Here is a 27,013-nt window from a genome sequence, read left to right on the forward strand (position 1 = left end):
TTTTTCCATCTATGTACATCCATCTGTCTGTCTATCCTCTGTTTAATAATGTTGCTACTACTCCATCTACTTAGTCATTGCAAGAACATAGCAATTACAGAGTCACTGCAGTTATATCCTTGTTCTCATAAATCTGCAGTTAGTGTCAGTAAAATATTACGCTAGCCTGAAAAAAAACCTGTTTGGTAAAGTGACAATTTTGCCAGAAACTTCTCATGATAGTTCCTTGGTAGAATTATTCTACTGCTGTGACAGTTGAGATAGAGAGAAATCACCATAAAATTTAGTTTTAAGCAATATATGTGTTTCCTTTTCATGTAGGCGATACTTTGGTGAAAAAATTGGACTGTATTTTGCCTGGCTGGGATGGTATACTGGAATGCTTATTCCTGCTGCCCTGGTTGGGCTCTTCGTTTTCCTCTATGGATTATTTACAATGGATTCCAGCCAAGTAAGGTAAAATTCTATTTAGTAATATCTAAGAGCCTATTGTTAATTAAGCACAGTCTGGCACAACTTAGATTGCTGTTCTTTTAAATGTTTTGCAGATATGGTAATAATGTAAGAATGACCTTAATAGAATATTGGGTTGTTGAGTCAAGTATTTACACTTTGTACATTTGTTTTGCATCAAGGCAAATATGTACTGCTGGCAGTGGCCATTCTTATCACTGCATTGCAGTGATTCCCACTAAGGAAAAACAGACCAATCTATAAGGACCAATGCTCATGTTGCAGATACTGCAGTAGTTGTTGATCTAATTAAAGCAAATGGGTGAAAAAACAGCCATGTTCTGTCATTACCTCCATCTTCCTATAACTTCCAGAGTGTAGTACAGTTACTAAACTCCAACTTTAGCCTATGTCTTTTTTTCCTTCCTCATTAATAGTGGCAAACTTGGACTCTAACAAAATTCTTACCTGTGTCGATGTAACTTGCAGCCAGGAGACTGAGCTTCAGGGAGATTGCAACCACATAAAATGAACCAAGTTTCAAGTTTCCCACTGTTGTGATTTTACTCTGGGAGGGGTTCTGTGTCAGTTTAGATGTTGTGATGAGGATGCTCAAGTGCTGACTGTATTTCTGGGAACTCTCTGAGGATCCCCTGTACTGCAAAGTATTCCATTAGCTGTTATCAGACAGTATCAGTATCTGTTCTTACAATTGCAGCTGTTGCTCCAAGCAGTTTGGGTGCTTAGGCTGTATGTATACTTGGAGTCAGATTTAATAGATAATGTTGTTTCTCTGGCTTTAAGCAAAACCATATTATGTTTTATCTAAGGAGTTTTCTTTAACTTCTATTTCACAGTGAGTTATTATATTCTACAATGCTGTAATGAACACTTTTTTTTAAGCTTGCTTTGTACAGCAAACTCGTGAGAAACCGTACTAATTCAAACCACATTAAATACAGTTAAATGCAATAAACTTAACAGCCAGGAAATGATGCTATCTTTAAGATACTGTATTAGGATTGTTTTTCATCATAAATGTCTTCAAAATGCAGTGCTTGTAAAGTCGAGGATCAGCCTGTTCTTAGAGCACAGAGACCACAGCTGTTGAACTGTCAATCTTGTATTTGTCTCATGTAGGGTGGCACAATTCCAACAAAGGGGGAACAAGGGGCCATAATCTGCTATTATCAAGGTATAGCTTAGTATTTCTTCCTTGTGGAAGAGAAAGATGTGTCATTGGCAACTGCCCAAGAGAAAGAACAAAATTTCTAATAAGTTCATTCTTTCAAACTGTAAGCTATTATGTGCTTTTCTATCATAGAATCATAGAATATCCTGGGTTGGAAGGGATTCACAACAAGGATCATTGAAGTTCATCTCCTGGGGCTGCATAGGACTGCCCCAACAATCCAACCATGTGCTTGAGATCATTGTTCAAATTCTTTTTGTACTCTGTCAATCTTGGTACTGTGACCACTTTGCTGGGGAATCTGTTCCAGTTCCCAGCTGCCCTGTGATTGAAAAACCCTTTTCTAACCTCTAACCTGCAGCTCCTCTGACACAGCTTCATGCGTTCCCTCTGGTCCTGTCACTGGTCACCAGAAGGAGAGGAAGCTGTTAGATTCCAGCTGTTAGATTCCAGCTGTTGGACTGCTGTGAGATCTCCCCTCAGTCTCCTATTTGCCAGGCTGAACAAGTCAAGTGATTTCAGCTGCTCCTCATATGGCTTCCCCTTTAGGCCCTTCACCATCTTTGTGGCCCTCTTTTGGAGACTCTCTTAAGAGCTTTATATCTTTGTTATATTGTGGCTCCCAAAACTGCACACCATATTCCAGGTGAGGCTGCACCAGCACAGAATAGAGCAGGGCAATCACCTCCTGTGTGTCATATGCTTCTCCCAGGAAGACTTGCAGGTACAACTCATTTTTAACAGAAAACCACAGATATTTTCCTTGCTGAAGGTTGCAGGGTGTTGTAAACGAGCACAGAGGTAGGCTAGCTTTTGAGGGTTTCTGTCCTCATTTTTATTCCCTTGGCTGCTGCTTAGTAGCTGCAGAGAAAACACAGACAAAGCACATTTGAGTGTGTTCCTGTGGGGCTGGTTCTATTGGGTCTCATCGTGAGGCACCTCAGTGTTGAGAGTGCCAGTGTGCCCCAGGCCTCCGTGCTCTGTGTGAGAAACAGGAGACTCAAAGTTAGGTAAACCCTCATATAAGCCCTGCATGCCTGCAAGGGAAGGTGAATATTCATATATTTATTGTAGCTATCATTAGCCAGTGTTCATTTCACAATGCTGTCAGAGGATGGGTTATGGCAGAAGTCCTAACCACGTGCTCTGTGGCAGCCCCACATCTGCCATCTGGATGTGTTAATTGTGTGGAGAAGGTGCTACCTGCCTTTGATTGTGTGAATGTGCGCAGTTCCTCTGGTCAGTCATGGCACAGCACTGTCCTGTCAGTGTGTTGCTACAACTGTGTTAGTAAGAGCAGCTGTGAACTGTGTGACTCAAGCTGATTATGCCTGGCCTGATAAAATATGTGTAGATGTTTTCTGTATCACCTTGTGTACTTAGGCAATTCTGAAGGCCACTGATAACAGATATTGTTGCCATATCCTTGCTGTGTTTTTTTTTTACTTAGCCTGGAAGGTGTAAGTAAGGATTAGAGAGAAACTTTGTACCTAGAGCAGACAGGAGTCATCCATTAGGACTGCACACCTGTTCTTATTCTTTCTGTAGTCTGGGATTGAGAGATTATTTATCTGGTGTTTCTGCATTCTTTTAAAGAAAATTCTAAATAAGCATTTGTAAGAGTATTAAAATCTATCATTTGATTTTAAGCACTTCAGCTATCATCATACACAAATGCAGTTTTCAGCAGCAATCTGGAAGAAACAGAATTGGATATGTTACCTTAAAAAATCTGAACACACGAAACCCAGTGGAAATTAGAAATTGAAAGACAATGTTAGAGCATTATGGCAATGTCAGAACTGGCATGTTGCCCCAGATTCAGTATTTTCTGCTGTACACTGTTTCATGTGAAACAGGTTTATAATGCCTGATATGAGGAATCCATGGCTGTTAGGAAGTGTTGATTTAAGTATGATAAATTCCATCCCAAAGCCCTATTTTTTATCTGTCTTTTGTACTACAAAGTCTGAACTTAACAGATGATCAAATCAGTTTTGCAGAAGGATACTTTGCTCAGTGATGTGTCTTCACCTCTCAGGTGCAGAAAGCTGCCATCAGCCCACTTCTAGTGGCTCCAGGCAGGAAACAATAATTTTCTTTTCTTTCCAGATATCCAGTACAGTTTCAGTAGCGAAGTAATAAGCAAATGCAGGAGCATGTACTGCCATGGAACCAAACCTTGCTTACCATGCCAGCCATAGGTTTTGTGCAGCAGTAATTCAAGGGTGATGCAGAATGATATCACATCTAAGAATTAGTTTGTCTTGCTCATGACTTGTCCAAGTGTCTGCCTGTGGTGCTCCATGCTCAGGGTCTGCTAGCAGTTGGCTATATATATATATGTATTTGTATAAAAACATGATATAAATATAATATATAAATATATGTGATATATATATATATATATATGTATCAGCCTATGTCAGGAGCCCATCTCATCTCAGCACAGGGCCATAAGTCACTGCCCTCTGTGTATCAGAAGATTCTCTCTGTAGTTCATATCTCTTGCTGCCATGGGCAAGTTGGAAATGGAGAAGAAGGAAGGGTACCACCAAAAGGGTGCAAATATCCCCCTCTCATACTGACTTTTGCCTCTTGTCATAGTGTCTCTCTCTTTGCTCAATTTCATACAAATGATGTCATTTGATTGAGATCAATGTAGATGTACCAGTGTTGTATATCCTCTGAATGTTGGTATCTTATAATAATTTAGAAAAATAGGCTGTAAATGCATTTGAAGGGTATTGAGAAATTTTTTGTTTTTCTGTTTGAGATATTTGGGAGAGAATTTGCTAGTGTGAGAAGTGTAACATGATGCCCAGAAATATTGTATGCTACTCTATGGCCCATAGTGTTCAGGTTCCTGATTTGGGATTAGGCTTTCCAAGACAAATATTCACTTTTAATTTATTTTATTTGCCCAGTTTTGTGGTGCACACACTGTTGACAAACAGAAAATATAAATGGCATAGCTCAGAAAACCTTGTGCATGCTAGAAGTGTTTTTATAACCTTTATTTTCCTCTCTCATACTAAAGCAAAGAGATCTGCGAGGCAAATGAAACCATTATGTGCCCTATGTGTGAACGCAATTGCACACTACAAAAACTCAACGAAAGCTGCATATATGCCAAGGTAATTATTGTGTTATTGCAATCAAGATGATTGTGCTTGTAAAATGCCTGCCCTTGTTTCTGCCAAGTTTCCTAAAAAGCATGTTTTTTTTCTCTACAGATGTTGTTTTCAGCGTTTGCAATGCATCTTTCTAATGTGGGAGTGCTCTAAAGTGATCTGGGGTTTTTCTAAAATTCCTTTCTGTGAGAATTTTCTTATAAATAAATTAATATTATTTTCATCAAGTTAATTAATTCCTCTTTGAGGACTTCATAATTAAACTTTTTGTAAGGTTTTTTCTACTTTTCTCTGTAACTATCTTGTTACTCTGTTTCCTTTGCTTACTTTCTATTTGAATTTTTGCTCCTGCTTTGGTCTGTCAAACTAATGTGAAGATTTTATACAATTAAATATTTTGCTGCAAGAATCTATTCTTCAAACTTAAATAATCACACCAGAAATTGCAAAATACCTAGGTAGAAGAACAAAATGGAATCAAGAGACAGTAAGTATGTAGATGGAGAAAAGTGAAGAGGTTTTTTAGCTCATAAAAACCTTAAAATAGAAATGGTTGAGATTAAGTTTGACCTACCATATGACAAGAATTCTGGATGAAATTTTAGTCTGTCTGGACATGGACAAAATAGCTCAGTGTCTGTGAAACAAAATGACTGGTGATGCATAAAGTAATAGTCTGGAACAGCAGATTTCAAATGATACTGGAAGTCAGAGTGTGACATTGACAAACCTTGGTAGAAGAAACATGCTAGTAGGGCTACTTATGAGAAAGCTTAGCTTTTGGTTTCTGATGTCAGTTGTCTACTCTGGGACTATTTGTGGCAAAAGATGAGGTGGCAGTATTGTTTTTTCCTGATGTGTTCATTTTTTAATTCAGGTTACACATTTGTTTGATAATGGAGGGACTGTCTTCTTTGCGATTTTCATGGCAATTTGGGGTAAGTACATTTTTACTTTGTTGGTTTTTTTTTTATTTTTAGTTCACCTGACCCTTTTATATGATTACTTGACAAAGGAGATTTTAGCTCTGGATAAAAGTTAAAGAAGGATTATGATTTTGCCACACAAACGAATTTTTTTTCATTTTCATTAACTTAAATTTCTATGGTAGTAATGGGTAACACCTTTTATATAAATGTATGTATATAAACACGTAATGTAATGATTGTCTTTAGGGTCCTAAATGTCTTTAAGCCTGAATTTTATATTACTTAGGCCAAAGTCCTTTTGCAGGAAAACATGTGGGTAGTGTTACTGATCTTGAGCCAATATCAAAAACATATCTTGTAGAGGGTTCTTATAGAATAAATGAGAATGGTTTTATAGAAACTAATTAGAGGAAGGTATAGGAAAGGTTTGAGGTTAAGTGCTTACTGCAGTTAAGCTATTTCCATTGAAATTCTCAGTCTGAATCTCTTGTTATGTTCCCACTGCCGTCGCACACATCGTGTTGTGCAGTTCAAAGCCAAGCAGGGGTGCATCCACAGAGGACACTGCTGAGCAGGAGTTACCAAAAACAGTCCTGCCTCTCAGTGTAATAGTGCCATAAAAGACAGATTTAATGCGCCCAGCATTAAATCCTCAGTAGAATTAGCTTTCACTGCAGCTAAGAGGATTTTGCTGCTGGGAAATAGGGAAGAAGAACAGAACCAGAGATAACTGGGTTCTACAATGAACATGTTTGTATAAATACTGAGAAAATGACACTAGTTCACACACATAGAGCTGTCTGCATTCAAGCCAGAGTTTCACAGTTTTGAATTAAATGGTACACAACATCTTTATTTATGTAATGTGTATGAATAAGTATTAATGACTCTAACTAAGTAAGAGCAAATGTCACAAATTTTGGAGGCTGGCATGGTAAAAGCAAGTAACAATGTACAAACAACAGCAAAACATCATATAGTTACATGGAGAACAGAAGCACATCCCCATATGTGCAAAAATTACGATTGGGTTACTAAAAATTAACGTATTATAACTAAAGGGCACACTTTGATTAATTTCCTCATTCATACTTCTTCATTTATTGCTAATCTTGCTATTACTGTCTTCCAATTAATAATGATTACTTTGAAAAATTCCTAAAATACAGTGCATTTAATGATATAGTTAGCAGTGCAGACAACAGAGGTAGCTTCCTAGCATTTCTTCATCTCTAAGTTCTCCTTCAAGAGAGCTCTTTCCATTTTCATCTGAGGGTAAGATTGAAGTGTGAGGAGTAATTTGCTTATATGACACTGCTTTACCACAGGAAAGATGGTATTATATGGGCTAAGGGAGGTGGAAGCTGAGGATTAAATATTTCTTCATTTCAAGCATCAGAGTGATATTCTTGTGTAATATGGGTTAATCTGTCTCATATGTTCAGTCTGCTTCCAAACATGCTGCATACTGTGTTAGAAATCAGGTCCTGGCATTGATGGGACATAATGCTGTTTTTATGACTGAACTCAAAAAAAAGGCAAAATTGCATATATGGGATGAAATCTTTAATATTTAAAATAAATACCTGGTTTGCTCATATTCAGTATGACTGACATAGTTTCTCTCTGGAGTGTTATGTGCATGTAATTTACTCACATATTGAATAAAACCTCATGGCATCATTCACAGACAGTGAGATAATTCCATTCCTTCAGTGTGATCCACAGTCTCCACACTAATTAAAGTGTTTTAGCAGAGCATAATAACCAGGACATATCCCTCATGGGTAGTTTTCTCTGCACTTTATTTTGTTTGTTCTGTGCCTTTACAGTTGTTTCTTTTACATATTCTTTCTTTCTATTTAGACACATCTGGTAATTGCAAGCAGATAATCTATGCAATTATTTGCTTTATGTTGCCATAGTTTTACTCTTTAGCTGGAAAGAACTGGACCATGCTTTTTAGGATACCTATATATGTATCAGAGATAATTCCTTTCCTCTGTTGTTAAGTAATTCTTCTATCTAATATGTATTGACACATTTTAAATAATTTCTACAGGTCCAGCCTGCAATTCAAACAACAGATCTGTTTGATGGAGGAATAGAAGCTTGTAATCTTTTTTCCCATTGATGGTGATAGTAAGTCAGTGTAATCTAGTATAGGTTAGATGTAGCTCATTTTATTCAGTAATTCCATCCTCCCCAGCAAACTTCAAGTAATCCAAATTAAATAATCCAAGTAAACCTAATCAATCTTGGCATATTCACTGAAGAAGGTACAGATGTAAATTTGGGAAAATAATGACCTGGGTCGTTTTTCAGATAGAAATTATATTAGGATGGAATAGTTTCACTTCAAAGTAGTGAAGTTGAGGATGTTTTTTTGTATTGATACTAAAATATCATTGTAGTCCAAGTCAAATGTTTCTCTATTACATTGTTGTCCAAAGTTACACAGCAGAATCTTACCTGCTCTTTTTCTTCGTTATTTCTAAGAAAGCAAGTATAATATCCTTCCAGGAAAGCAGAGGTTGATCATTTAATTACAAAGTAGAGGAGTGATACTCTGCTACTGAACCCTGCCTGTTGAATACTGATGTGTCTTGTGATTTTTCCTTACTTTTCAAGACATTGTTTGCACAGTAATGGCTGTATGGTAACAACGGCCAGGTTGTTTTGGGAAAAATGAAAGGGATGTAGATAACAGGCAAGAATATAATCTGAAGCAAGCATTGCAATGAAGGGTGGGATGGTGTGATGTCAGCCATTGGAATGCCATCAGATGGGTACCCTGCATTGTCTTCCTCTGTCTTGTCTGCTGTGAGGCACCTCTGACTCTTATTATATGGTTCAAGAGAGTTGTCTTAGTGAAGAACTGAAGGAATAACATAAAAGTTTTTTTTATTTATGCTTGAAAGATTTGAATCACTATCTGCTGGGTTTATCACTATCTGCTGAATCACTACCTCGTGGTTTAATTCAGCTGTCACTCACATGTATCACATGTAAGTCCAGTTAAATGCTTTTTAACATAGGGGAGAGGAAGAGATGAGGGCCCTGATTCATTATTTCTGAAGATAACTCATGTCCTTCTAGCAACACCCATTCAGCACTCCCATGGGTGGTCAGCTTTCAAAGCTGCTTCCTAATCTGATGTTCTGGCAGCTTTCAGCTCTTGCTTTTAAGCTGGAAAGGGCATATTGCCAAAATTTATTTTGATTTTATTTTCTATGAGAAAAAAAAAGGTGTGTTTGGCCTCTCAGTAATTGTTTAAATATTTAAAAATAAGGACCAGGAACATGATATAGATGTTTGGACTGTGATTGCCCTTCAGTACAAGTTTTTACATACTCATGGAGAAGACAAAAACAGTCATCTTTTTAAACCTCTTAAAAATAGTTTTGCTTCTGAAAACAGATGTAGCTTCGTCCCTAATTTTGTAACTGACATCGGATGACTAAAGAGTCTATTTTTTTTTTTCAGTTAATCAAGGTTTGGGAGAGCTTTTGAGCTATAGTTTTATACTTGCCCACAATTCTTTGAACAGGTTCACTGATACTACATACTATTTTCCTGATATTTCAGTGCTTAAAGAAATAACTTGTAAGGAGGAGATAGAGAGTTAAGAGACATACTGGTTAAGCTAAAATTTTTAAATAATAAATCAATGTCAGTTGAAAGCTAGTTGGGCTGGAGTTGATGATATCCTAATAATTCAGTAAGATGAGACAATTTAAGCAGCCCTGTGCAGAAATAAGAAACACTTATGCAAAACACTTTGTGCTGTTCCTTACCTGGGTCACTCCTCGTGTCAGCATAGAGATGTCTGTGGGAAATAGGAATTTTCTGTGGGAAAATGACTCGGGCCTCTTTGTAGCACATATAAAATATCCAACCAGGCCGATTAATACAGATCCCAAAACGGCTCCTGCAGAGATGCCAGCTCTTGCTTCTTCTTTGTTTTTCTCTGTGAGAAAAAGAAACAAAGATGAAACAGTTAAATGGGAATAATAAATCTATAAAACCAGTGAGTGAGACTTTTCAGCAAGGGTCTGAAACACTTTGCAAGCTATAAGTAAACCAGCCTATCTGCAGAAACTCTCTGCCTTTGTAAATGAAAACAGACATCTCCATCCTTGAAGTTTGGGGGAATAACGGGGATTTAGGAAAAAAGCCACTAAATTAGTTTTTAATCAAATACAAAGGTTTCAGTTTTAATTACTGAATCACAACTATTTTTTAATTAAAGAAAAAAAAACAGTAATCATTCCTTGGATGCAATTATTTGTTATCATTTTAGACAGCAGTTAAAATTGCAGCCTCTGAATTTCAGTTTCTATGTGTGCAAAGTTAAAAATTCAGTAATGCTTCATGCACCTGTTTAATTAGCAGAATAAATGCATTTCTTCAAGATTTTCCCTCAAATTTCATAACACTTTTCTTCAAGATACTCAGTTTTTCTTGGAAGTGAACGTGCTCTCCAACTCTGATTCCTTTTCAGTTGATGTTAGCTAAAAATCAGGTGCCTTGTAATTATTAGCTATGTATTAACTATGATGGGAAACATGAAAGTCTGATGATTCTTCAGTTCTTAGTACAAACTGTACTTTCAGTCCTGTGTTAAAAGCTTGAAAGCTAATTAATACTAAAAATTACTGTGCCTTCTAATCTTTTCTTTTCCTGAAGATCTGATTCAGAATAGCAGGATAGAAAAGTGCAATGACAATTTTATATTCCATTGTTTTCCCACGCATACTTAACTTGGTAATTAAATGCACAATGAGTAATTCCTTTGGAACTGTTTATGAGAAGTCATCTTTGGTCACAAAAATTTCTGAACTTTAATAAGTTGATGTGCTGTATATTTTAAATCTAGTTTCTACATATCTGCTTTGAAGGTCCATTCCAGTGAAAACAGGCAATATCTGTCACTAGGTTCTCCCACTCTGAGAAGTGTTAAATAATTAATTAAAGTGTAAATAATTTGAAAAGTACATGTTTTATTTCAGGTGAACTTCAGTTTTAGTTTGTACTAGGTCACTTGTAAATTCACATGTCTCATAAAGCCTCCAGTTCAATTTAAAAAAAGGCTTTATTTCAGCATTACATAATTTTATTAAAGCACTTGGATTTTAGTTAGATTCTTACCTTCATCGGCATCTTTTGGTGATGCAGTCGGAGGGTTGCTGGAATTATGATTTAGCTTTGTTGTCTGCTGAATGGGGTTGAAATTTGGGGTAGAACTGTCCTGCTTCACCATGGGTGATGTGAGGATGACACTGATGGGGAACAGTGTGGTGGGTTTGACTGAAGAGTTATCACTGGGAGCACTAAAGCCCCCGGGCATGGTATGGATGACTGTGGAATGACTCGGTGCCACTGTGGAAGGAATGTAGCTGCAACACTTTTGGTCACTTCAGAAAAGTCACCTGTTGTTCTAGTTTTGCTCAAGACACTCTGTGGATATTTGTGGCTGAGTTATGCCAATTTTTTTGACACATTTGAAGAGAAGGTGATGCCATCAGAGGGCCTCAGGGATCTGCTTTTTGCTCCACTGATAATTTCTGTTCTTTTCAATACATTCTCTTTGATATTGGCAGCTGCTGGTGGAGCATGACTTGTGGTGGAAGGACTTACTGTGGTAGTCATATGCAGAACTAATCTCTGTGAATTTAGCTGTACTGGAGACTGATGGTTTTTTTGTAATTGAACTATTTCCTTTGCTTGTTTCTTTTACTTCTCCAGCCTCAGTCTTAATTCTGTTCCATTGCTGTCTTAAAAGCAGAAAAATGAGAGTCATTCCACAGGAGGGTTGCATGGTGTTGAGTTCAAAGTTTATTTTATAGAGAACCTGCAAGAAATTCACTTTTTAAAATAGTTTTATTTAACCAAACCAAGTTACTCATTGAAGATCCAAATAAGTTGGTAAAATAAGTTAGTGTTATACAATAGAAATCTCACTGATTTATCACTTGTTGATGCTGGAAACGTTATGTCCCTAAGTGTTAATGACATAAGAATCACCTAAATTAATATTGATGATCAACAAAATTGATCTCATCTTGATCAATATCATTGCAATATTGATCTCAGTGTGCTGATGGAGATGTTGTAGGATAGCTCATGCGCTGTGCATCCCTTCAGAGGGACCTCAACAGGCTGGAGAGATGCACAGAGAAGAACTGTGTCAAATTCAGCAGAGGGAAATGCAGGGTCCTGCACCTGGGGAGGAGCAACCCATGCACTAGGTCAGTACAGGCTGACCTGCTGGGCAGCAGCTCTGTGGAAAAGGAGCAGGGGGTCCTGGTGGATGACAAATTGTCCGTGGCCAGCAGCGTGCCCTGTGGGCAGTGAGGCCAGTGGGATCCTGGGGTGCATTAGGGAGAACAGCAGGTTGAGGGGGGTGATCCTACCCCTCTGGTCAGCCCCGGTGAGGCACATCTGGGAGTGAGTGCCTGGTGAGGCACATCTGGAGCACTGTGTCCTGCTCTGGGCTCCTCATGTCAAAAAAGACAAAGAGCTCCTGGAGTTGTTGAAAGGCTGAGGGAGCTGGGCCTGTTCATCCTTGAGGAGAGATGACAGAGGGGATCTCACCAATATACCTGGGAATCTTAAAGGGAGGGTGTTAAGAGTCTGCTTAGTGCCAAACAATAGGACAAGATGCAATGAGCAGAAATTAATGCACAGTAATTTTCACCTGAATATGAGGAAGGACTTTTCTCCTGCTTGCTCTGGAAGAGGCTGCTCAGAGAGGCTGTGGAGTCTCCCTCACTGGAGATATTCAAGAACTGCCTAGACGCAGTTGTGTGCCATATGCTCTTGGATGACCCTCCTTGAGCAGGGAGGTTAGACCAGATGATCCACTCCCTTCCAGTCTTACCCATTTCATGATTCTGGAACAAAGCTTCATTTCATAAGAAAATTCCATGGTTCTATAAACAGACCTCTTACTCAGAAGGGAATAATTAAAAACCATGTTGATAATTCAAATCCACGTTGCTGTGGAGTGAGATCATGAAACATGTATGGATGGTGTTCTCAAGGCAATGTTTTCTGGGCAGACAGCAATTCTAAGAGCATGCTAAAGATTTCTGCTGCCTTGTCAAGAATTAGAATTTTTACAATTGACCTGGAAAGTTGATGGATAATATTTTGTGGCCTTGAGCAGTGAGTGTCATATGAATGCTGCCAGGAGCAAATTGAAAACTAAATCAGTCCAGAGGTTATGAATGAGGCTGAATTTGTGTGCAAGCTTCTTTTGCAGTACAAAACTGGAAACCGTGTATTAGGCATTAATTTTTCAAATTGAGAAAACCTCACCTTGAAGTCACATGATTGTAGTAGGTCTGCTGTTCAGCATATGTTGTTCAGTGAGGTTTTGGTATATTTTCTATATATGAAACAGATTGGGATGATCCAGTTTTTAGCTCCCACACATGAGCTCTCATATGACAGCACAGTAAATTCTATAATTAGTTATTCTTCAGCATCATTAATTATTTGTATGTCCATGTATGTGGGTACTTCACCACCTGAATGAGATTTATATCTGAAAAAAAGTAACTTATTTTTTTTGTCTTCAAGTCTCTCCTACTTTCTTATGCTTTCCCCTATGAGTGATTTTTTAGATGGTTTGTGTTTTGGTTTTTTTCTTTTTTTTTTTTCTTTTTTAGGTTTTTTGTTGTTGTTTTTGTTTTGGGCAGGGAGCAGAGAGAATTAAGGACAGGTTTTATTAATTGGTTCGTTAGGGGTTTTTTATTGAGTTGTGTATTATCCCCAGCTTAGCTTCTTTGTATGTAACTGTTAAGAGCAATGTGAAGAGCATATATTATATAAATGTCATGTATAGTTATGTAGATATAGGTATAATATATATAACTAATTATGATAACTAATTAGGTATCAAGTATGTATAGAAACCCAAATATATATTAAACGTAGTACAGAAATACAGATAAAGGTAGGAATATGTGACCCTCCTGTTTATTTTGAGTTAGAAATCCTTCTTCTAAGCAGTTGGATTTCTAGAAGGAAGCAAATTTTCTTACTTCCTATTTGAATTAGTTGTTTTTCAAGGAACAATTGGACAATTCTATGTTTTGTCAGGAGTCACACTGTAAGCAAGGTTACCTATCCTCAGTGGCAGACAACAGTGTTTTGGAAATTTGGAGTAATTTACTAGGTGTAATTATCTTATCCAAACCCCTAAGTATATGGAAAATCTGATTATGGTCTCATACCTAAGAATAATTAGAAATAATTGTCTAAAGAATTATTCTAGTAGCAAGACTGCTACAGTGTAAAACTGGTATAGCTGGGAATGAAGTGAGGTTCTTATTTGAACTGAATAAAAGGAGATAGCTCTTGGCTCTTTATTAATAGATATCATTGTGTATGTGCTTCCTTGTTTCTTCAAGAGAAGATTCTATGTGTTGAATAAAATGAAAAGCAAAATGATGAATTTAAAGGGATGGCAGTGTCTCATGTTGACAGGTACCTATTTCTGTACAGCTACTGCAGACAGCAAAAATGTTTCCTAGACAAACATTGTTAACTACTGTTTTAAATTTAACAGGGATTATCCTGAGGCTACTTGGAGTTTTCAGATTCTATGAGGAAAACTGTCAGCAAGTGGCTAATGATACGTTATATTTCTGATTTTCTTAAGATCTGCATGGCCCTTTTCCCCCCTGTAGTTAAAGTACAATTGTTTTCCACAGCAACAGTCTTTCTGGAGTTTTGGAAAAGACGGAGGGCTGTATTGACCTATGATTGGGACCTCATAGACTGGGAAGATGAAGAGGTAAGAAGAAACAGAAGTTTACATGTAAACCATGCTATCAGCATGGTTAAAGTCTCGGTATCAATTGTGTATGTCAGTCATCTGAGTTTGTCATTCAGATCATATTTGTATTTATAGCACTAGTTGCAGAATACAAATGTATGCTTGAGATTGTACAAGGATACTTTGCTTTTTGCAACTAACATTATAATTCCAATATAATTGTACATTTATTAAAAGTGTCCTTGGAAAAACTGAGTGCAAATACTTCCTGTACAGAGGACAGTAGCTGTTTCTGATGTCAGCACAGATGCCTTTCAGTTCCATGGTGTCTTGTTCTGGAAATTCTTGATCCTGCATAAAAATAGGACCAAGACAAGCAACAAGAGAGAAACTAGCTTTTGTATCCTTGGAGAAGCATAGCTTATCCTTGAATATTCTGCAATCAGCATCAGCAATAATAATTTTTTTTATTCCATAAATTACTAGTCCGCATAACTGTAGTTTACCTATATTGTTGACTTAATTGCATTTTAAGTCAATAGACTTCACTTGTTTTACAGCTTTCTGTGGATGGGTAGATAGAAGCTGGTGGCTATTTTTAATGAATGCTGTCACAACACATGCAACACCATTACAACTGGCCCTAATTTATAGTTTTGTTACCAATTTTCACAGACAATCTAGTGTCTAAGTCAGCGATATGACCCATGATTCTTTTTAACACTCTCACATAGTGGGGAAGGCTCCTGTGGTTTCTCTTCTTTGCTGCTCTCTGGCACTGCTTTCAAGGATTTTCAAAAGAGCAAATTATTTAGGTATTTGAGTTGCAGCATTATGAAAAATGATCTGTATCAGTATAATGTTCTACATGTATGTCTGATCCTTGAGAGAAATAAGTAATACAACAAATGGAATCCACCCTGTCGTTCCAGGAAGAGCTGCGCCCCCAGTTTGAAGCTAAATATTCCCAAGTGGAAAGAGTAAATCCCATCACAGGAAAACCTGAACCTTTTCAGCCTTTCCCTGATAAGCTCAGTCGACTGATGGTGTCTGTCTCAGGAATATTCTTCATGGTGATGTTTAATAATATTAGAACTGTTGTGTTGTAATTCATCTTACTCTGATGTAAATAGCAACTCAGCATGAGTGCATTCATTAAGATTAGTGGATTTACGTAACATAAGCAAAACTGCTTGTCTGTCTTACTGCTTGTTCAGGGACCTCTTTGTTTCCCAAGATGGAATATAGTTATATTGGAAAAGAACAGTAAAGAAATGTTGTAACTCATCTTGGTTTTTTGTTCTCTCAAACTCTGCTCTCCGAAACAAATATCAATCTTTAAAACACTTGTTTTATTATTTCAGTGGATATAATTTCAGATGTGATTCCTTTTGTTCTAATACCTCTGCTCATAAATACATACCTGTAGATTTCACTGGTCCTTACTGCAGTGTTTGCAGTTGTGGTGTATCGACTGGTAGCCATGGAGCAGTTTGCTTCTTTCAAGTGGTATTTCATCAAGAAGTATTGGCAGTTTGCAACATCTGGCACTGGAGTCTGTATCAATTTTATGATCATCATGTCACTCAATGTCGTAAGTCTTCTGTTCTTTTAAAGAAGCAATTAATTTAGGAGAGTAATTTTTAAAAGCTTACTGAGTTACCCATGTATTAGATTTATACATGGTAATGCTTTTCCAGGTAGCAGTGTCTGAAGCTAGTGTTGCAGTGGATTTTTCTCCTCTGATACAATGTTTGTTAATGTTTTTCTCTAAATCCTCCTTAATTTGTCACTGCACATCCTTGCTTCTGTCACCAGGTTACAAGAGTAGAGATTGCTGCTTTTTACATTTGTATTTTTTTAATATTACCTTTTGCAGTAGATCTCTAATTGGAGTTTTAGTTGTAATTGTAACTACATTATTTTCTTGACTGAGAATTTGGTTTCTAGGTTTTTTTTTGCTTAATGACTTCTTATTAAAATGCAGCTGTGATATCAGTGTGGCACAGTCCTGGAATCACTGTGATATATGATTTTGGTGTTAGGTTTTTTCTGTCATGTAACAGCACAGGTTTAATCATTTGTTCTTACAGCATTACACAGACAGAAACTCTATTATTTCAGCTGCATTATTATTTATAATTTTCTGTTCCCATGCAAGCATGAACAGATAAAAAGGAGTAATAACCCAGCAAACATTGGCTTTTAGTTCTCTTAAGGAGTTGCACTTGCTGCAATAAGAAATAATTCTTCCAATCAGAGTTCTCTAGTTATTTTTGTTATTGTGCATGATCACTCCACATCATAAAATGTACATTCAAGTGAACAAGCAAAGCTATCCAAAATAACTTGCTATTTGTAGTATACTGAAGGAAATATATTTCAGAGTTGGCAACTGCCTGGCGCTAAATGACGTTTAAATAAGACTTGAGATGGTCAATATATAGAGAGAAAAGTTTTCAGTACAAGGCTGATATCCTCAGCAAAGGAAAACTGTACTGTGATACCTTGATGCTATAGAGCAAGAGAATACCATGCTTTGATGCTTGTTTTCAATGTGGATTTGTCATCACTACAGCCAGGATGTCCTGTACTTACACCATTTCATTTCTTTTTTAGGTGTATGAAAAAGTTGCCTATCTCCTGACAGATTTAGGTATGTAGGTCTTTACGAATGGTGTGGTTCTTGCTGGCTGTGGCATATGCCTTTATAGTATACTTTATTTGCCTTTAAAGAAGTGTTTTGAAAACTTGATCTGTGAAGTACATTTCTGGCATTTTCCTAAGCAAGTGAGAAATATCACAGAAAGAAAATACATTAGTATTTCAGTGAGGAAATAAAATAAAACTAAGGAATTTATTCTTATACTTCAACTTTTAATGTTTTGTGGTATACATTGAAAAATAGTAATCTTAATCCGGAGTGAAAGTCAAAACTTATTCTTTCTTAGCATGCTAAAGGGTTTTTCTATTATCCCCAAATGCTTGGTTTGTTTTTTATTAATTTTTAATTTGATCTTTCAGATGGAAAAAATGGGTTAAGATAAAATTAAGTTGTCCCAGATAAAAATGTTGAGTCATGAATTTTATAGTAGCTCCAATTCTGTAACATGAAAATTTTATACTGAAGCCTCTAGTCATGATTCACAGACATAAAGCTTTCTAGCTTATAGAAAACAAGAAAGCAAAGATAGAATTTAGGATCTCTGGTTGTGTCAATGCGTTACTGTTTAGTGTTTCATTTTACATGCTCACTTTTAGCCCATGTCAAAATATGCAAGTGATTTTGTCTTGGTTAAATGCCAGCTGGCTGCTTAAATTCCACAGCTCCCTCTTTTGGTTGAAGTATTAAACGAGGTGCTCAAAGCTTTATAGTGCTTCACCTAACAGGCAGTAGAACAGGCTAGAAATATTCAGAATTTATGGCCAACTTACTTGAATTCTTAAAACATTTTCAAGTATTCTTTCATATCAAAATTATTTCTATTCCTTTTAAAGTATTTTATATTGTTACTGGTCGTAGAATGGGAAAGAAAATAATTGTTTGTGTTTAAGCAGTTTTTTCCCAAAATACATGAAAGAATTTTTTTCAAAAAAGATTTCTTGAATTAAATATCAAGCAGCATTAGGTGTTTCAGATAGGTAGCTCATTCTTCTTGCTAAGGTGTTTTACTTCAGAAAAGGACACCCTTCTGGGAACAACTGTCCCTATGCAAAGCTAGTAGTATCCTGTATATTTCTATCCAAATTTAGTCATCAGTAGACCAGAGTAGTTAAGTAGAACAAATTTTAACTGACAAATCCAGGCAGTTTAGACTTAGAACTCATATGCTTTTACAGCTCATGTGCTTTAAAATTTTTACCAATGTACTGTATTCCAAGTTTGATATGTCCATCAAAGATGGATTTTGTAAAAATTAATTTGTAAACATTACCACTAAATTCTAATTCAGACATAAAAAATCTTAAGGAAATGTATCCAAGGCAGTGCAGACCCACACAGAGCACGTGTAGCCCTACTACACGTTTCTACATTTCTTTCCAAAAGAAGCTAAGAGAGAACCTCTGTCCTTTCCTCATTGAATTATAAACTGTTTGGCACTCCTCAAGCTTTATGAAAGGGAACTCTTGAGGATGAAGTAAAGGTTTTACAGAAGTATTTAGAGGGTGAGAAGCTTGGATGAGAAATCAACTAGCTTTTATGTGACTCTTTTAACCTCTGCTTCCCTGGGCAGCTCTACTGATTCCAAGTGCTTTCAAGTTTTTGGGGGGGTTGGGTTGGTTTGGGTTTTGTTTGTTTTGGAGTTTGGTTGGGTTTTGTGGGGGTTTTTTGAGGTGATTTTTTTTCTTTGAATCAAGATATCTTTAATCTAAAGATAAAAAATTCACACTGGTTTCCAATTTATTTCATAGAAGTGAAACAGGTATCTTCCCAGAGTGTTATGATTTATTCTGAACCAGGGGGTTCCTATCACCTGCTTCCACATAGAAACAGCGCAGTCTAACCTGGGGCAGTGAGAAGAAATCAATGGCAACATGATGGGACACCATGACTTAAAACCATCACTTGTTTTGTTAATATTGATTGATTTTTTTGAGCAAACTTATGCATAGCTCAATTTCATTTTTGTTTATATAATATATATTGTGTCTTTCTGAAGAGCACCCTAGAACAGAATCTGAGTGGGAAAACAGCTTTGCCTTGAAAATGTTCCTCTTCCAGTTTGTCAACTTGAACAGCTCCATCTTCTACATTGCCTTTTTTCTTGGCAGGTACGTTATGTTTGCCAGTTGCATTAAAAGAAAACTTGCACGGAACTCGAAATGTTCAGTAATTTTATAGATTTGAAGAAAATACAGGGACAATTTGAACTGTAAGGTTTAGGTACGAGTTTGGTTTCTGGGTATGATTAAAACACTAAATATTTCAAAATGTGTGGAAGCGTTGGACCATTGAAATATTTACTCATGAAACTAGAGAGTAAAAATTCTACTTTTTTATGGGAGTGTACATTACTTTCCTATTAAATAAGAAGGCAGAACTTTTGAAAATGCAGCCACTTCCTAGATGTGGGTCTGTATTTAGTGTTGTGTTAATAGCCTTTATTAATATTTTCTGGTTTATTCCCCTTGAGTTACATTTCCAATAATGCATTTTTGTGAATAGTAAATATTGTCTGGCAAAACTTATACAAGAGCAGGAAGCATAAATTCTGGCTCCAGTTTTTGTGGGTATCATTAGTTGAGAGCATGAGATAGAGCACAGATCTAAGCTTGCTTCATCTTCAGTTCAATTTTGCAATGGTCACACTTACCTTTCCTGCAGAACTTACAGAACATTTTGGGGTATCTTCTATAAAGTTGTATAGTATAATTTCAGTTCAGGATTTTTTTGGAAAAAAACTAACAAAAAACAAAGAAGCAAAGAAACAATAAAAGCCTAGTAAAGACTTTTGGTGAGAATCTGTTTGTTGCATTCAATGTGTATTCACCATACAATACCAAAATTTCTGTGTGTATTGCTCTCTCCTCTATTTAATAGGACCAGGCATGGGTTTCTTTATCTCTTTTATAACTTTCATTGAGGTCATCAAGAGCTGGGATTTGTTTTACAAATCAAGTGTACACTTCACTTGGGCAAGCAGATCCCTGTGCTGCAGTTAATTCCTATTAGTTGTAGTGGCTTGCTTGTCTTCTTAGAAGTAGATTAGAGTTTGAATAGCTAACATCTAAAATCTTTGAAGCTAGGATTTTTATTCAGGACATAATAAAAGTTTAGGATCGCTTGCAAAATGATGGTCTTTGTTTGCATTCTGAAACTTCCATATCCTACGGACACCAGATTTAAGCCTGTGTGATTTATTCTGTTGATATTTCCTGTATTCAGTGGATGTTATGAAACAACTACTGATACAGGGTATTTCTGGAATGTCCACTGAGAAACAGAAATCTTATTTTCCAGATTTGCAGGCCGCCCAGGAAAGTACAACAAGCTTTTTAACAGATGGAGGCTGGAAGAGGTAAACAATCCTATCTTGTGTTCCTGTGATATTTCCATGAGTAAAAAGGAAGTGGCTGAAGCCCAGTTTAAAGATTTTATTATTCCAAGCGCAGCAAATATTAAACTCTTATTTATAGCAAAGGATAGGATCCAGGAGATGGTTTTTTCCTTCTGTGTTCTCCAGTGTGCTGAGTGACTCTGCCCAAGGCACACAAGATCTTTCTGTCTGTCTTAGAGAAAAGCCATCAGTAATAGTCCCTTACCTCACATGCACTGTGACTCCTCTGAGACTGGAATCTCCTGGACAGAGGACATAAATATAAAGCCATCAGCTTTTTAATCAACTTGATAAATTTCTGTCAGCACAGAAAAAAAATGTGTCTATCTGTTGGAATGGGCCCAGATGGGGGCCACACAATGAATCAGAGGGCTGGAGCAGCTCTCCTATGAAGGCAGGCTGAGTTGGAGACATTCAGCTTGGAGCAGAGAAAGCTCCAAGGAGACATTATTACTGCCTTTCAGTACTTAAAGGTGCTTGAATGAAAGGAAGGGACAAACTTTTAGTAGGGCCTGTTGAGACAGGGCAAGGATTAATGATTTTAAACTAAGAGAGGCTAGATTTAGACTAGGTGTAAGGAAGAGATTTTTAAAATATGATGATGATGATGAAATACTGGGACAGGTTTTCTAGAGAGGTGATGGATGTTTTATCCCTGAAAACATTCAAAGTCAGGTTGGATGGGACTTCTCTAGTTGAAAATGGCCATACTTATGGCAGAAGTTTGGACTAGATCATCTTAAGGGATCCTTTCCATCCCAAAATAATTGATAATTTTGTACAGTTCTAAAAGAAGAAAAAGAATATTTTCAAAATTTAACAGGAATGTTAGACTTGCAACTCACCAGTATGCTGAAGTTTCCTCTTTTCTCTGAAAATCAGATTTCTTCTACTGAAGCTTGGTAGCCACAGAGTAAAATTTTATAACTTTGTAGTCAATTAATTGAAAAATAGTTCTGTAATTACTTAACATTTTAATATGGCAGTACATATATATATATACAAACATACACACACATATATATATACATATATATTTATAAATATACACACACAGATAGATAGATATAGATAACATACCAGTATCAGAAATTCTGCTAGTAAATCTTTCTCTAGACTTAGATTATTGCAGATGAAATATTGCTCCATTTTTTGAAATGAGTAAGTACTTACTGGTCTAAGTGAAACGGTCTATATAATTTATCATATCTCTAGCACACATACCTTTAAATTGAGCAATATGATCTACTATCTAATATTTAACAATATGTGTAAGGGATGTTCAGCTGAAGTCTGTTAATATTAAAATAAATGTCACTGAAATAAATATTTCTGCAGATAGAGATTGTGTTTTTCAACACACATACTTAACTTTTTTTTTTTGCACTCAGAACAAATAAAAAATAAATGAATTCTCTGATTTTAGTTGTTGATCTCTTCCACTTCATTTCAGTGTCATCCTAGTGGCTGCTTGATAGATCTCTGCTTACAAATGGGAGTTATTATGGTTTTAAAACAAATGTGGAACAACTTCATGGAACTAGGCTATCCGTAAGTTCGGATTTTAAAGTTCATTTTAAAAACAGTAAATACATGTTAGCATGATTCAGTACTAAGGAGAAATGGTTTTATGTTTGGCGAATGTTTTCACTCATTGCACCTCAGATATTGTCACTTTATTCCCAAGGAAAGCATTGTCTTCCACTCTGAGATAAAGATTCTCAGGGTATGTTAAGCATCTCAGTTGTTTATTAGGATTTCATTTTCCATAATACAGAGATGTTCAGCCTCTGAAATGATGAATGAGCTAAGAGTCTTACACTTCTCTTGAAACTGTAATATGTTTTCTGTAAAATGTTGATCATCAAATATTAATCAAATTGAAGTCTCAACCTTGAAAATATGTTAGAAAGGATTTTGCTCACAATATGCAATTGCAATTGTTCTGCACAAGGGACAGTGTACTGTATATTGTGGAATGAGGATTTTTGAAATTGAGAAACCTACTTTAACTGCCAGGCTTCCTGTCTTCTCAGCCAAGCAGGATGTTAACCTTGTTTAAAATTTATTTTAGAACATGCTTATATTCTGTTACAGAAATAAATGTTTTGTTTTGACAAAACCATTGTTTGCAACATAGGCAACAGTTTATCTTTCAAACAAACAAAAGCTTCTCTTTCAGTAACAAGAGAGATCAAGAGCCAAGCACTAAATTAGCTTGAGAGAAAAAAGAGCAGCCTTTTTGTAAAAATACTTACAAGAAAGTTATTTCCCATCCTTAGTCTCTCTTCCATATTATCTAGAAACAAATAGTAGTCTTTATTTGGTCCATGTGTCAGTACTAGATAATATTTTTCATTTAAATAACATTTTAATTCATGAGCCTACTATCTCCTTAATATTTATGACTACTCTGTGAAAAGATTTTGCACAGATTTATGAAGAATAGTCTTAAATATTTCCACATACAGCAACACCTTTTTAAATGCTTTTTCCTACTTTAAGAAATATTCTGTAGAACATCTAGACCTTTAGTTTTGTTCAAAAATATATGTATTCTACTCTTCAGTGTGTTTTACCATGGTATTCTTACTGAATTCCACTGACCTGGTTTGTCTTTTACAGGATTGAAATAAAGCATTATTTATTTTTTAGTGCTCTTGCTATGCATGATTTTTAAAAAAAAATTTTATTTAGTCATTCAGGTAAATCCTACCAAAATGAAAAAAGTCCATGTAAGCATATTCCATATTCTGAAAAGCTTTTGTACAATGTCAAACATGCTACATTAAAGACAATTAAAATTATAATGCAGAATGATGAGATCTTTTATAAGTTCTTTGCATTGGATCTAAGAAGATATTGTAAAATTTTCCATAAAATATTTAAATAATCATCCAGATGCTGTTTAAAACAGGCCTGCTTATTTCAGAACAGTACCAGGACGTATTTTAAATCTGTGAGCAGATACAGTCATTATTACTCTCTTTATCTCATAAAGTTTATTACAGAATTGGTGGTCACGACGCAAAATGAAGAGAAGAGGGCAATCAATGGAGAATAAAATTTCTCTACCTCAATGGGAAAAAGATTGGAATCTGCAACCTATGAATCTCCATGGTTTAATGGACGAATATTTAGAGATGGGTGAGCAAATCTGGGAGGTGTTGGTTTTCTTCAGAAGGTAGAACTATGTTGCACGTTAAAAGATTTTTTGAATTTCCAATTTCTAACCACAGAAATGCCTGTCTAGTTTTACAGTTTGGCTTTACCACCATCTTTGTGGCTGCCTTCCCCTGGCACCTCTCCTGGCACTGCTCAACAACATCATAGAAATCAGGTTAGATGCATACAAGTTTGTCACTCAGTGGCGAAGACCCATGCCTGCAAGAGCCACAGATATAGGTGAGAGAAGCCAGTGGCTGCCACTGCCAGCTACCATCTCTTTGGGTTTTCCTCTTGAGAACAGCTCCACCCCTGAAGTATTTCATGTGTCAGGATGGTAACATAACCAACAGATTTCAGTGACAGCTTTCCTTTTCAGCAATGAAAGGATAGTTGGTTGATTTGCAAAGAGGATTCCTCAAGTTTGTTTCCCATTTACAATAAGGAATCATTATAATTTGAATATTGGGAACAGGCTAAAAGCATTTCAGGCTTCCGATTTGTGGAACTCTAGGTCTAAAATAAATTGAATTTTGAAGTTAAATAAAAGGACTGAATTAAATTTTAATTTAAAATTTAATTAAATAAGAAATCTCTTTCTAGAACCTCCTATTTGGCCTTCATAACAAAAAATTACCATTATGTCTTTGTTCCTTGGCTGTATCTTTTCAGCAGGGTGTGCACTGTTGTAAGATTTCATTTGGGTGGCATTGGTGGTGGTTGCAATGTGGGGACATGGCTTCATCTGATTAGTTTTTCTGTCTCATAACTCATTCTTAACAAGAAAGGAAAATTGACTATTAATGACTTTATTGTCACTGGTATGACTTTATATGACTTAATATGACTATAAAAAACTGACTACTTTGTTGAAATTTCTCTTGTTTCTAGGTATTTGGTATGGAATTCTGGAAGGAATTGGAGTTCTGGCTGTCATCACCAATGCCTTCGTTATTGCCATTACTTCTGATTACATTCCACGTTTTGTCTATGCATACAAATATGGTCCCTGTACAGATCAAGGGTACAGACAAGAAAAGTAATTAGGCTATTCTTTATATATACATGTATTTTTGAGTGGAAGCACCATTTACTGCTGTATTTCTATGATAACATATATCAGATACATTTCTTGATATTCTGTGCAAACCCTCCCAGATGTGAAGAGCGAGTAAGTCAGCTGTTCCAAAGAGTTTGCAAAGTAGCTCTTTATAGAAGTGGAAAATCATCTCTTCCCTTCTGAATGCAAACAAAAAAGTCTGTACATTGCATCAGTTCTCAGATCTTTTCTAGATAAGCTTTTCCTCCTCTCTGCAGTAGGTCTATGCTGTCTTCTCCCAGTGCATTCCCAAATACACATATATGCTCCCAAAATAGTGATTTACTCTTCCTGAGCTGTCACAGCAAAAGAAAGTTTAAGGGCAAAAATAGTGAGGTGGGATAGGATGAAAAGAGACAGTATCAGAAAAATGTTAGTGCTTGATGCACTCTACCCATTTAAGAGAGAACTATGTAATTCTATTTCTTCTTTTGTCAGTAGTGGTTTGAGGTATTATAGCAAACCTGAAGATCCAGGATTATAAAAAGATTCCTCATGCATCTCTTCTTATATCTTCTTTGACTTTCAAATGTGCTTTAATTAAGTTACAAGACAGATGATAGGATATCGAGAAAAAGAAGATAGGATATCTTTCATGTCCGTGGTTTTCAAGCAACAGCAAAAATTCACTCCTACAATCATAAATCAATTCATTTATATAATTTCTGTAATTAATAGTAATATATTTTTGCCTTTAATATAACTGTTTGGTATATATATGCTGTTCATGTTACTGTTGATCAAAACACATAAAACCTGTTATTTTTTGTATATGCTGCATTATTGTTGGCCAGTTCTGCAAGGGTGTTAAATTATACTGCTCTCTGCCTTTCTATCCACCTTTCAAAGATCAGTAATTTTAGAGAACAGTTAAAAAGAATGTAGCAACAATTTTTGGTTTATATCCCAGCAGGTAAGAAGCAAAAGCATGAGAAGTGCTGAAAACAGACTTCTAAACAGTGCTATAGCTGAAACAGTTGTTAGTCTTTTTTTTTCCAGTAAACTTTGCTTCTCTGCATGAATTTCAGAATTGCTTTTGTCCTGATAAGCCAATAAAGTATTATGCTCACAGTATCTGATAGCAGAATATGTTTACATACACATGTTTATTGTATAAACACTTTATGAAGAAAATGCTGCCCATATGGCTTTTTCTTTCAGATGCTTAAAGGGATATGTCAACAGCAGCTTGTCAGTATTTGATTTGAGTGAACTTGGGATGGGATATTCAGGATACTGTCGGTACGTTTCCTTGCTCCCACTTACTGTAATACAGGCATGGACATTATTGCAGACAGTAAATTAAAAGTGCTGAAATTGCTGGCATTTCTTTTTTGCCCTTAAAAGCATTGGAGTTCATGTTTGTTCAACATGGAGTCCTTGGGTACAAATACTGTGTGGTAGGATACACTGACTCTTGCAAGCCATTATCTTTCATGTCTCTATGAATTATTTAATTTAAAGTTTTACCAGCTGCCAAGAATGGTAAAAATCCATATTTCAATTTTGTTAAGCATTCTGAAGTCAATAAATTAAAATACACAATTAAAATTTTTGTTACCTCTCTAACCCAGATGGAAATTACAATTCTTGCAAACAATTATGCAAGATGAATATAAGAAATACAGCATAAAGATGAAATAGGACATGAGCGCACTCCTGTTTTCTGTCTTAGGTTTGCAGTAAGCATTAGTTTAAATTAGAATCATATTTCATTTATGCAAACTTTGTCTGGAGACTCTCAAGTGCTTATAAGCAAAGATAAGAACCAATTTAGAATCAACACACTTAACACTCCAGCTTTGTAACAATAAAAGAAACCGTTTGCTCTGGATTTTTGGAAGCAAGAAGTACTGTCTCATAAACAGCTTTATTTAACAGCCTGTATTCTGGACAGATCTCCTTTTCAGTTTGACTCCTCTTGAAGTCTGCTTTCACTTCAGTTTCTCTCCTTTTAGCCAGATCTGGGATGAACCAGAGAGCCCTTGACCGTGTCAAAAGTTTTAATTGCTCGAGAGAGCACACTGGGTTTAACTCGCTGGGTTTCTCTTTGCTCTGCAGGTACAGAGACTACAGAGCCCCACCATGGAGCTCGACTCCGTATGAATTCACTTTGCAGTTTTGGCATGTCCTGGCAGCACGGCTGGCCTTCATCATAGTATTTGAGGTTAGTTGTGAAAGGGAGCAAGCCCTT

At 36.2% G+C, this 27,013-nt stretch overlaps 1 protein-coding gene across 1 annotated transcript in view; it reads left to right on the forward strand.

The window, feature by feature from the left end:
• ANO3 (anoctamin 3) overlaps window positions 1-27,013 on the forward strand; it is a 90,370-nt gene that overhangs the window by 55,228 nt on the left and 8,129 nt on the right. The window contains 16 exon segments of the mRNA XM_036383753.1: window positions 322-456; window positions 4,686-4,782; window positions 5,657-5,717; window positions 14,432-14,514; window positions 15,429-15,569; window positions 15,926-16,090; window positions 17,116-17,152; window positions 19,158-19,269; window positions 20,459-20,516; window positions 22,009-22,106; window positions 23,557-23,702; window positions 23,809-23,850; window positions 23,853-23,960; window positions 24,612-24,759; window positions 25,981-26,061; window positions 26,881-26,986. Coding sequence (XP_036239646.1) covers window positions 322-456; window positions 4,686-4,782; window positions 5,657-5,717; window positions 14,432-14,514; window positions 15,429-15,569; window positions 15,926-16,090; window positions 17,116-17,152; window positions 19,158-19,269; window positions 20,459-20,516; window positions 22,009-22,106; window positions 23,557-23,702; window positions 23,809-23,850; window positions 23,853-23,960; window positions 24,612-24,759; window positions 25,981-26,061; window positions 26,881-26,986 — 1,618 coding nt within the window.

The sequence above is a fragment of the Molothrus ater genome, chromosome 6 (genome assembly GCF_012460135.2).
Source record: "Molothrus ater isolate BHLD 08-10-18 breed brown headed cowbird chromosome 6, BPBGC_Mater_1.1, whole genome shotgun sequence".
Classification (NCBI taxonomy): Eukaryota; Metazoa; Chordata; class Aves; order Passeriformes; family Icteridae; genus Molothrus; species Molothrus ater.